The 12751-nt window shown below is 43.0% G+C and overlaps 1 protein-coding gene across 1 annotated transcript in view; it reads left to right on the forward strand.

Moving 5' to 3' along the window:
- Window positions 1–12751, forward strand: part of ITM2C (integral membrane protein 2C) — a 46502-nt gene that overhangs the window by 16629 nt on the left and 17122 nt on the right. Inside the window, exon 2 of the mRNA XM_073360028.1 lies at window positions 11057–11194. Coding sequence (XP_073216129.1) covers window positions 11057–11194 — 138 coding nt within the window. The remainder of the gene's footprint in view (window positions 1–11056; window positions 11195–12751) is intronic.

Raw genomic sequence — 12751 nt, forward strand, 5'->3', positions numbered from 1 at the left:
GACATAATTAGGTTGATGTAAGTTGCCTTATCCTGACCTAACTGTGCCGTGTAGACCAGGGTTCAGTTAGGAGGTTGGAGCAGAGAGCTCCCCATGGAGGGCCTGCTGAAAGCTCTCTGCAGGCTCTCCCTGGGAGGGAGGAATTGGATAGGAGACTATATGTTTGGGACTTGAGAGAAGTCAGGAAAGCAGTGAGAGGGGTTTGCTGGTCGCCGTCCCTAAGCCAGGGAGCCTGGGTCAGAGAGCTGGAGAGGACTGAAGGCAGGAGCAGCAACAGAGGGATTTGCCTGCTGGGTCTGAGGTGGAGCTAGGGGCTGGTGAGGGCAGAAGAGTAGTAGCGGAGGAGCTTACCTGCTGACATGTTCAGGGCCAGAATGCTGGACCCAGAGGAACCATGAGAGGGTCGGGGGAGTGAAGGATGCTTCCCTGGCAAGGATGCTTCCAGCAGAGAGACTGTAGGGATTATTGCTGGGAAGAGTGGGGTTTTGCTCCAGTCAGAACGGCCGGAGTGCATGTCCTGGTACAAGAACTGTGCTGGAGAGCTGGGGTGTACCTGGTGGTGGGCACCGGGGTTGCACTGGAGAGCTGGGGTGAGGTGGGAGATGCCAGGGCATGGTAGGGGAACACTGGGGCTGTATTTAATGTGTTGGGACTATGGAGCTGGGAGGAGTGTTGTGCACGGGGGGCTTTCTTTGGTAATAAATTAACCCAGCCAGGGCTGATGGCTCTAAGAGACTGGACTGTTTCAGGGAACACTGAAAAGGGAACCTGAGGCAGTCATGCTGGTCATACTGTGGCCTGCCGCAGGAGCATGATCCAAGTGGCATGGCCCTATGACAGGATCATGGGAAAGATTTCTGGAAGTGAATAATGGTTTTTTGTGTCCAACTGAAGACATATTAAAGATTTCCAATTTTCACAAAGCACTGAGCTCATTATAGTCTGAAAATCTTGTTCCGTTTATTATTTGTATAACCCTATCTCCTAGGAGCCCTAGTCATGGGCCAGGACCCCATTTGCTGGCACTGTACAAATGCAGAACAGAAGGATGGTCGCTGCCCCGAAGACTTTTCACTCTAAGTAGACAAGACAGACTGGGGTGGGGCGGAGAAACACACAAGCAAAGTGAACAGTGTGACGGCAGCAATTGTCGTGTTCCATAATTTTGCGGTGTTTTTTGGACAGAGGGCTCTGCATGCTGCCCACACCTGCAGGCACTGTCCCTGCAGCTCCCGTTGGCCACGGTTCCCAACTGGGAGTTGTGCGGAGACAGGGCAGTTAGAGAGCCTGACATAGCCCTGCTGTGCTGCCGACCAAACCTTTAACAGTCTGGTCAGCGGTGCTGACTGGAGCCGCTCGAGTCACTTTTTGACCAGGCATTCCAGTCGAAAACTGAACGTTTGGCAGCCCTAACCCCAAAGGACCAGAGGCCCCTCTTTTGGCTGCTTCTGCCTTTAGCAGCTGAAGCCTCTGGCTGGCTCCACTTTGCCGCTTTCTCCTAAATCCACATGGTGGGGAGGAGGGGAGATGCCCTGAGACCTACTGCCCCCATATTGTATTAGGGAGAGGGTCTCCCTTGTACAGTGTTGGGGGTAGGAGTGGCCCCAGCTGGGCTCCTTTTTAGTGTGTGTCAGGTTGAGTGTTGAAAAACAGAGGCATCCTAAATTACTAATCATTTTTGCAAATCTCAGCCTATATCTTTACAGAAGCTCAAATTTGTTCTTAAATTGTATATTTATTTGGACCTGAAGTGTGTACTAATGGGACTTGGAGTCTAAGGGGAAAGCATTGCTAACTTCACTGATACAACAAAGCAGTGAAATGCCCTATTGCTCATGTACAAAATAAAAAATTCCCCCAAGATTCAAAAACACTAGTAGAGATGAATAACTTCAGAAGGGGGAGGGATAGCTCAGTGGTTTGAGCATTGGCCTGCTAAACCCAAGGTTGTGAGTTCAATCCTTGAAGAGGCTACCTAGGGATCTGGGCCAAAAATTGGGGATTGGTCCTGCTTCAAGCAGGGGGTTGGACTAGATGACCTCCTGAGGTCCCTTCTAACCCAACCTTCTATGAACCTTCTTATCTATAAATGCAAAACCCTTTTGATGATGGGAGGTTTTTTGGCATGTTGTCTGTTTCCAAACATGTCAAGACTGCAGAGCCTTTTCTTCTTTTGCAAAATTCATTAGCGCATCATAGTAAGTCAATAACCTACTTGGCTTTTGTTTTGGCATTGCTTGGACAGTCAGACCAAAAATGGCTGGTCTACACTGGGAAATTAGGTTGACCCAGCTACATCGCTCAGGGGTGTGAAAAATCCAATGATGTAGATCGTGTCTATACTGAAGCACTACTACAGCTGTGCTGCTGTAGTATTTTAAATGTGGACAAGCCCTCTGTTGGAGTTGTACATGATCCATTGTGGCATTTGTATTTGAAAGGAGATTAGCAGGCTTTCTCAGTGGAAGGTCTCCGCAAATACGGGGAGCTGCCTGATCTGTATTTATCTTGCTTTTGTGGCATTGAATCATTTGTTTCCTTGCTTACATGTACTAGATAAGGTTTTTTTTCACCTTTTTTAAGGACAGATTTCTCAAACCTGGGTGCGCAAAGTCATGCTCTGAAATCCATACCTAAGGATCTAAATAAAACTGGCCTGATTTTTCAGCGTCGTTGTGTGCCTGCAATCCTGCTGATTTATGAAAATCAGGCCACTTTTATTTGAATGCTTTAATATGGCCTTCGGAGCCTTATTTTAAGTACCACAACCATTTATTCTCTTCTGTCTTCACTTCTGTTTTACTTGGGGATTGGAAATCTTGCTAAGAGTCCTACCAGAATAGGCTTTGTTAGTGCTGCTAATACCTTACATGGTTTTCCTCCTGGGAAACCATGAGGGAAGCTGGAAGAAGTTCATCTGAAAGCCATTATGCATCTGCCAAAGAGATATATTTATATTAATGAAACAAGTATCCCCTACTCTTCACTAAGGGGGAAAATAGAACAGCCCCTTGGTTCCCCGAATCTTTGACGGAAGGACAAGTTGGGGAAAAGAGAGGGCTGAATACCCAACCCCTTTTTACTGATTGGAGAGAATGAAAACATGATCACACAACTCTGAATGTCACATTAAGTTCCATATTTAACATCCTTCTATCTTTGTCATCTAGCAGCAAAGCCGTGTTTTAATTCATTAGCCGTTAATGTTGGTATTCTAATTCACATTGCTGCAAAAAGGCTAGAAACAGGCAGTTAAATTTTATTTCTAGTCACATGCGGTTGTATTGTTTAAAGATGTGATTAAATTAATTGTGTGACCTTTTTGCCTTTAAATGTGGTAGTCTGTTAATTATAGCAGTTTCTTTTTGTCTCCTGCACCTCTGTGTCAAAAAACCACTGTTTGTGTTCTCAGTGGAAATGCTGCGTTTGGGGCCCTGTACAAACATCTTGTATAAGTACTTTGCGCAGGAAGAACTGGTTGCCTTGGAAACTATGATGCAGTATTTTTCGTTTCTAAATCAGAGCATTAAAAATGCTTCCCGGTCCATATGATGTCTGGATTCTTTGTTTAGCTACAGGAAATGATGTTGTGGACCCTTCATAGTATTGCTGTACTATGGCACCTCTGATTTGCACCCCTGGCGATATTCAAGACACTGTCTCCTGCTTATATGTCACTTCCCATTTCTGTTTATTTCACTGGCCTCTCCTACCTGCTTATAACCATTTCTGATTATAGAAAGCAGGAGCACTTATCCTAATGTATCAGGAAACCTTTTCTTAGTGTGGGAAATTGTTGAAGTGGTTCAGAAGAAATTTCACCTACTATAGATCTTAGCCTTCTTAAATTTGCCTTTTAAAAATGTTTACCCCTCCTCACCCATTAATTCATCAGCCCATTCCTTATCTGCACCCCACTAGATTTTCTTCCTTAAGATCCCTGTATGTAATTTGCTACCCATCTCTGACATCAAACCTTGGACGACTACTCCACTGTTAGCTGTTACCTTCCCCCCCAGAAGTACTTGGTTTGAGCTTCTATGGTGTAGATGACTCCTTGGTACTTAACTGAACTTTGTAATGCCTCTAAATATGGAAAGCACTGATACTGAATGCACATTGACATTGCCAGAGTCTCATGGTATGAAGGTAATGGACTGGAGGATTGGTGGAAGGGAAGTATCCTTTGGTGTTGGAAGAAGGGGATTCGGGGGGGGGGGTGTGGAGCTTTGGGACATTTTTTTTTTTCCTTAGGAAGATGATCTAAAAGATTTTAGTAAGTATGCTAGAGCTTTTCTGTACCTTTTCTGAGGTCTGACCATAGCTACTATATGCACTGCACCGTGGCTAGAAGACTCACAAGAGTTAAGTATATTTTATTTCTTCCCAAAGTAGTCAAAGGTGTTTTTCATACAGACCTTTTAAAACTCCATTAAGTGGTTGCTAATGTTGGAGAAATTGGACACATAATGATTGCAAATCCTGGATATGGGTAGCTTGACCCTTTTATCTCTTCCCATAATTGACACTTTGGTTGCCAGAATTAGAAAATTGCACCATTGTGTAAATCTGTATTTGTTTCCAGAATTTCATATTTTGCTGTGTGCTCCCATGGTTTGCAGTCTGTCTGGTGTTTATAGTTCTGTTACCATACCTTTCACTTCCAGAATACAGACTGTTCTTTTAAAACAGTAAACAACTGTCTGAAGATAGCCAGCATTATTGTAGATGCTGCTCTGTCTTACAGATTATCTGTTGACTGTAGAGTTTCCTCTTAAAGCTTCATCCCACTTCAAGGTTCTACTCCTAAGTTTCTACCTTCAATTCAGTTTAGAATATCAAAATATCTTATATTATTTCGAATCCCCCAAATGTGCCCCACTTTTGGGATGCATATTTAGAACATTTTTTCAGGCAGTCTCTCTTACCCATTAAACCCTGATAAATCTAGGACAAAGGATGCCAAATCTGAATAGCACGCAAATGTAAAAAAGCAAAGGAAATAGTTGGTATAGAACTAGACAAGTCCATTAAACAGCTGAATACAATTAAACAGCTAATTTTAGTATTGCATTATCAACAGGAATATGTGTTTATTTTAAAGTAATTGCAGATCACACCAAAATGAAAGGGGAATGTCTTGAATCCCCCGCAGAAGATTTCAGGGGAAAGTGATAAATAATGACATTCTTCTATGTAATTAGATGCCATTCTGGTGGAAACAGAGTGCTGTACTAAAAAACAATATGCTTTGAAAGGCTGAATGCCCTTAACGCTTTTTCTGGGGATGTTGTTACAGTCCCATGTTTTGATCTCTTGGCAGCAGCTGACAAAATAAGGCAGATAGACCTATTTTAAAAGCCAAAGAGACAGGTACAAGAAAAGGGCAGGAGTTAAATCCATCTCAGCTAGAGGACTCTGGTAGGGTATGATTTATGAGAGGTGTAAAGTGTGACATGGCACAACTTCCGTTCCTTCACTTTCATTTATCATCCCCATCACATGGTCATTAGGAAGGAGAGATCGAACCTGATATCTTTTTTTCATAACCCTGATGCAGTATTCATAAGCAAAGCTAAAGACCAGGCTAAACGGTTGCCATTACTGTGCTTTGTTAATGATACTCTAGGCCAAGGATTGCAAAGAATGCTACACACATTTAGGGGGTGATGTTCAAAGGCACAAAGGACACCTAGGTGTACAATTCCCATGGAAAGTTAGTAGGGGTTAGGTTCCTCACTACCCTTTGTGATTCCGAGCTTTGACAAGTTTCCTCTCCTGGTTCTGCTTTTTCTCACTTCAACCTCAATCCCAACATTTTGCCTTCACAAAGCCCAATTTCAGCTCCATCATTCTCCCACCCAAGGAGGATTGAGTCATGTTAGAGCCCTTCTCCATCAGGCATCAGAAACCTAGAGTGCATGGCTGCCTTGTAATGTGAGTTGATGAATGTTCTGTCTGTACAATGCTCTACTGATCCCCTGTTAGCAGGAACCTGTGTTGGACTTTGTATTCTGTTCCTCCTTTCCCTTTATGCATCCTTCCCTATTCTGTATTGCAGATGTCCTTTCCTTCCGCAGCCTTGTGTGTGGTGCAAATGTACAGGAAACATGCAAGCCCCTCCCCCCCGTTCTGTGATGCAAACAGCCACTCACTTGAAAGTATGGCTAACGAGAAGGGGTAGTACAGATTTGCTGCATGCCCCCTCTTAGAGCTCAGAGGGGAAGCATGTATGACTCCTTGATGCACTTGTAAGGAAATGGATATTATTTACCTTCCTGCAACTTGCCAGCTATTCCTGTGTTGATGGGGAGCTTCATCCCCATTTTCAGTTTCCATTTCAAGCACGCAGATTGGTGCACACTGTGAGTTTGTGCATGTGGCATGTGTGTATTAGTATTGTTATGACTATTTATTGGTATTGTGGTAGTGCCTAGCAGGCCCGGTCATGGAGCAGGATCCCGTTGTGCTAGGTGCTGTACAAACACAGAACAAAAGGACAATCTCTGCCCCAAAGAGCTGCTTATTTTAAAAATAATTGTAGCTAGATATTTATTTTTTGGGCCAGGTACATGCTGCACTTGCCTTACTTTGTCAGCACCCCACCCTAGCTTGTTCCCAGGACTTCCCCCTCTCAAATAGCTTGGCACCACCCCTCACCTTAAAGAACTCCATAAGGTCCAACCCATCCCAGTTGCAGGAAGCTTCCCTATCCAGCTGATTCTCTCTGTTCCCCCCTCTTCCCTTCAGTAATAGGAAGCACCCTGACCCCACTCTTCCAAGTGCTGCAAACTCAGCCTATTCAACTGTCTAACCCTCCCATCCCAGATGTGTGCTGTGGTTTATGGAAGTCTACCTGAGGCCCTGCATGTTGTATCAGGCTCTACAAAACCTAGCACCAGCTCTACTTGATTGTTTCCCCATTTTGATACTCTTTAGATCTTGGATCTGTCACTCACTGTGTTCACAGATTCTGTCCAATGCCTAGCCCAACCGAGCCCTGCCTTTTTTGGCCCATAGGTGCAACTGCTATATGTATTCATAAATAGTTAAACAGGACACTGTTGATCTTGATCTTTTCTCCCTTAAACCTGCTGCCTGCTTATTTAAAATTAAAAGAATAACCCCAAACAGAGAGGATTTTTGTATCTGCCTTAATTTTAAGCACTCTCCCAATCAACCTGTAAGGTGACTTCATGTTCACGGAACCGCCCTGACAGTAAATCAGAGATGTTCAGGATATCTGCCATTCTGTACACGCATGCTGCTCCTCTGCTCTGTTCTTGTGAGCAGGCAAAGCACTGAACCATACCAAAGAGCCTGTTTTATCAGAAAACAGGAATTCTTGTATATTTCAATGCCCTGTCTGCTGGCAGGGATTTAGAAATATTTTCAGCGCATGCATGCCTGCAGATCAAACCAAAGTCAGCGAGGTTGATTATTCAGGTCCACTAGCTTAGATTGCCTTGCTCTATCCCTGTGCTGTGCAGAGTGTTCACTAGAATACTTGGGTAAAAGCCAATAGACACAAGCTCCCTTGTTTAGTAATGGACTATTCCCTACCCCCACATGGGAAAATGTGCTTGTGCTCCTCTCTGCTCCAGACAGTGAGCAGTGCGAGTTTACTGTTAAATCCATAATGCAGACATATCCCAGATTAGCTGGTTCTTTTTTCACTAAGGCTGCCCTGGGCTCTGCTGTGTTTAAATATTCTTTGTCAGTACTTAAATGTGTGGTTTGCTCACTACAGTGACCTTCATTGTACTACTAGATTGTGTGCCTTGTGTTACAATGTTAAATTAGCATTATCAGCATGTAGTGAAATCCCAGGGACATAGGGGACAATGATGTAATGTCACACACCAGATGCTTCTCCTGTGATTTACACTGGTTAGAGCCCTCATAGCACACACTCTGTGTTAGTGTTGAACTCTTATCCCCTTCCTGTGGTTTGCCTTTCCATTAAGCTGACACTGTCTCAGCTTTCTCCTGAGCTTGGCTTGTTCAGAAGGATTCTCCCTCAAGGCCCTTCTCTTGCTGCCCCTCGGTCACTCTTTTTCCTCTCAGACTGCTCTTGGGCTTGAGCTAATGAGCAGCATCTGGTCTGACGTGTAGGAGTCAGCAAAGTAGATCTTGATGAACAGAAATTTGCACACGAAATATTGAGACACATTTTTAACCTTGTCAAGTTATAATATTGACCTCCCAAGAGAGTGGTTCTTTTTGTGGAAGACCTTTTTATATTTTATTATTTTTAAATGCTTCCCAATGCTAGAACTATGAAAGGTGGGGAGGATGCTAGCCCTGCAAAACTTGCAGTAAAGAATAGGTGAGTATGATATGTTACTGGGCTTCCCTGTGGTGTATTGGTTCTCTTTGAGATATATGCTATGTCTAATTCTGAGATGGACTGACTTATTAAGATTAGTTAAAGGAAAAACAGCTTCCATGTTAGGGAGTCAAACATTCTCAGGGCAAGAAGCTATTAATGAATCATTTGTGATGAATTTTTTTTAAAGAGAGTCTAATGAGCAATTTCCATTTGTAATACAGGAAGTGGCTATGTTGCTGAGAACATACATACTTTGTGACTCTAGTAGTGTGACAGCCCAATAGCAGTTGTGGATGCTTTTCTAAAGCGTAAAGATGTGGTTAAAGCAGGTTGTACACCAGTTTTTCCAAGAGCTTCCTTTCTGTCTGTCTCATAAGTGACTGCCTCTGGCCCAGAGGCTCAAATGCAGATTGTAATTTAAAAACAAATAAGTGTCAGTTTGTTCATGGTGACAAATGCTGCTTCTCATCTTACACGTATTTAATCTGCTGGGCTGAGATGATCCGTGGGGCAAATGATCTTTACAATGTATTTTGTGATGGTTAATAGTTCTCCTTTAACTGAAAGGCAGCATCTTTAACTTTTGCTTGCTGAACCTTGCTCTACTAGAACATGATGGCTGGTGAGGCAGTTTCTTTCCTCACGTACCCTTACTTTCTTCATTTACTCTCTGGCTTTACTCTTCCATGGTTTCTTTGCTTCTCCTGGCTCAAGCAAGTTTTTTTTTTCTTCTGCAAAATTCCAAGCATTTTTATCTTGCCACAAGGATGCTTTGCAGAGATCTGAATTCCATTTTCTGTTGTGTCCTTGTGCTAGAGAGAGCAGCCTGCTGTACTGTTCCTCTCACAGAGCAAGTCTGCTCTCGCTGCACTGTGAAAAGGCAAATGAGAGGGGAGTTTGCCCAGTTCAATTGATTTTTCAGGTGAAAACAATCTTTAAGTTAAGAGTTTTATGAGCTTTGACATTTCTGAATCCTCTCCAAATGCTCATACCCCAGCTCATCCTCTCCATGCAGTGTTAGCATCCACATGAGGCAACTTGCTGAGAGAGCTGTGGCTGCACTTTCTGTTACAGGAACCTGGCACTCGTTTTCAGTAATTTACTCATAAGCGTTAATATCTTTTTTTGCTGTAGTTGCTTGAGTAGCATGACCACCATTTTTTTAAAATCCACCCTCACTCACTCTCTCTGCGTCATGTCTGTGATCACTAATATTCAGCCAAGTCTATTTTTTCACGGCCGTTGCCATGTGGCATGTTTTCCCCACCTCAGCATTGCTGGTAGAGATCCCTTAACTTCCTTTATGAATGTGATTGTTTGGGTTTGAATAGTCACTGCTTTGAACTGCTCTCTCTGTGATGGGAGAGAGCTTAAGTTTTCTTCAACTTTCTTACTCTCTCGATGAAGAAGGAGTGAAGAATTGATTATGCACTGATCCCACAGCCTTGGGAGTTGGCAATGTATTGCGAAGTTGTATGTGTTGTGGAAGCCGGGGCGGGGGGAAACAAATTTAGGTTAGCTTCTCCTAGAGCTGCTTGGGGATTGCAGTTCTTCTGACACCACTCACATTCTTGTCTTTGCAGATATACCTGTCTGAGTAATAATAATTAAAATATCTGTCCCGTTTCAGCTGGGAAGTAATCGTGCAGTGAAGTTGTGTAAAAATGAGGTTAACAGTGTAGGATCAGATTATTTGCTGGCTGGGATGGTAGAGGTGGGACTATCAGAGCCAGTCATTTTCCTGGAGACAAGTTAATACAGCCTAGAGGCTGCTCTAACATACACCAGATGGTAACTGTCCTTCTTGCCTTCCTGACATGCCCGTCTGCACTGGAGGTTGTGGAGAGGACGGTGTAGGAACTGGCAACACTGTCTCTACATCTCATCTGGCCTATGCTATACCAAGGGAATTTCCAGCTAGGAAGATAGTCTGCCTGAGCAGAACAAAGGGAACAGTGGCCAGAGCCAGCTGCTTCACAGGAAAGTGCTAAAGTCCCTGAAGTGGGAAATTATTGAATCGCCTATACTTAGGGAAAGTTTCTTCCTACCTCTGTCAGAGATTGACTAATGCCCTGAAGCATGAGTTTATTTCTCTTTCAAACTCTTTTCTCTTCTGTTCCAAGCCCCATGTACCTTGAGTGTGTGTTAAAGGTGTATTGGAATATGATTTGTGGGTGCTGGGGTAATGTTTTGAACACAGATGGTTGATAAAATCATTGCACCCCTATCATTAGGCAGCTCTTTAAAACAACTGTATCCCTGTCCTCTCTTTTATTTACTCCAAGGACTGTCCCTGAAAAATTCAGCTCTTCTGATGATTTTCAGACTTCTTAAAAGAAAGTTGTGCACAAATATGGGCGCAATGCACTTACATTTATCAGGCATTTTATTCCATAACTTCTAGTTATATAATTTTCCTGTTTGCTTTGTTGTTGTTCCTTATCACAAATAAATAAAAAATGGTGAATCTCTGGAATCTGACCAGCTTGCTCAGAATAATATGTGTATAAGAAAAGGTATGAAATGTGTCCTTGTCATCCCTACTGGAATGATATTGTCACATAAAATAAGCAGGATACCCATGTGAGATTACCTTGAAAGACCCTGATCTGCATTTATTAGCTGTGCTTCATAATACCGTGTGTGGGCTTTAAACAATATGTTGTTCTCTTCTGATCTCCTCCTACCTCATCTGACTAATGTTTTTGTTCTTCCTTTTCACAGGAGGAGCTGCCTCCCCCAGTGCAAACCAGGAGGTCGTCTCTCAGTGGGTTATGCTACTTGACTATGGGTCTCGTTGTTTTGCTCATGGGCCTTGTGTTTGCATCCATGTATGTCTACAGATATTTCTTCATTACCCAGGTACTATACAATCTGAAAATTCCAGTTCTCTTGCCTCGCCGCCCCAAATAAATTTAAGCAGCCACAACACATGCCTCGTTTATTTTTTTAAAAAAGAAACTTTATTTTGGTAGCACCTACCTGTCCCAGCCTAGATCAGGGCCCCATTGCACTAGGCACTGAACAGACATACAATAAGAGACAGTCCCTGCTCTGAAGAGTACATGAAAACTTTCCAAAACCAACAGAACTTTTTCTTGCAGCATAAAACAGTAGGACAATTTCTTTTTGATTTTTCTGTACTGTGTCACAACATAACTGGCTTTGCTTAAGCTATCTATAGCCCTGTCTTGCGATTAGCAGTTACATTTGATATAGTCCATTCCATCATTCACTACACACAAAGCAGGAGCTGTATGTGATTTTTATACACGAAGTTGCTTTAAGATGATTTTCAAAATTATGAGACTGATTTCCAGCAAGTAGATTCACATGCATTTGTCTACATTTGATTGTGCATGTGCAGAGTAGTTGCATAGGCAAATATATGTAGCTAGTTTGCGCTTATATGCAAATGCACATGGCTTTTGCCGATTCCTGTTGGGCTATGTGTGTGTCCACGCCTACAAATGCACTGACTTGGGTGGACACAAAATGGGCATGGTTCGATACAATCTCACCTGTATATGGAATAGCAGGAATACACAGTCCAGAAGCCTTTTGTTATTCCAGGGTAAATGTAGATGTCCCATCACTCCTATGTCACAAACGTAACTTTACTAGTCTTAGTCATAAGCCATTTTTAAAGAGTGTTTTGCCAGGAGGGAGCAGAAGAGGTTGGAAAGAACAGGGAGCTTAAGAGACTCTCTCTCTCTCTGTGATCTGTATGTACAGCACCTAGCACAATAGGACTCAGGCTTCTGGCCCTACTGCAGTACACATAGCAAATACTAGTACTAAAGCACAATAGGAAATGTTATTGGCAAATCAGTGTGGGTTTTCCATGAAGCCTGCAGAGATTAGGTGCCTTCTGTTAGGTGCCTCCTTCCTAGTCTAAGTACACAGCAGTTAAACAGCAGCTGTTCAATACACTGCAAAGAATATACATGTAAGGGCCCCTTTAAATATGCATGGGTGGGGTGGAAATTGTTTTCTGTTCTGTAGGTCAGATTGCCCTCAACTCCAGAAAGAGATTGGTGTATTATTTATATTACAGTAGTGCCTAGGGGCCCCATTGTGCCATGTACTATATAAATACATAGTGAGAGAGACCGCGCCTGCCTCAAAGAGCGTAAATCTAAATAGACAAGGGAACCAGGCATAGACACGTGAAATGACTTGGTCAGGGTCTCTCAGCAGGGTAGTGACCGAACTTGGATTAGAACTCAGACCTCCGGAGTTTCAGTTGAGTGCTCTAGCCACTTGGCCACACTGCTTCCCAATATAATGCTATTTAATGTGAAAGCTGGGATTTTTTTTTTTTTTTTTTGAAACCTCTTGAATGTTCAGCTCTTCTCTATCGTGGCAGAGGTAATTTAAACAACACTAATTGAATAGAACGGTTTTATCTAATGAGTC

This window comes from Lepidochelys kempii, chromosome 9, assembly GCF_965140265.1.
Source record: "Lepidochelys kempii isolate rLepKem1 chromosome 9, rLepKem1.hap2, whole genome shotgun sequence".
Lineage (NCBI taxonomy): Eukaryota > Metazoa > Chordata > Testudines > Cheloniidae > Lepidochelys > Lepidochelys kempii.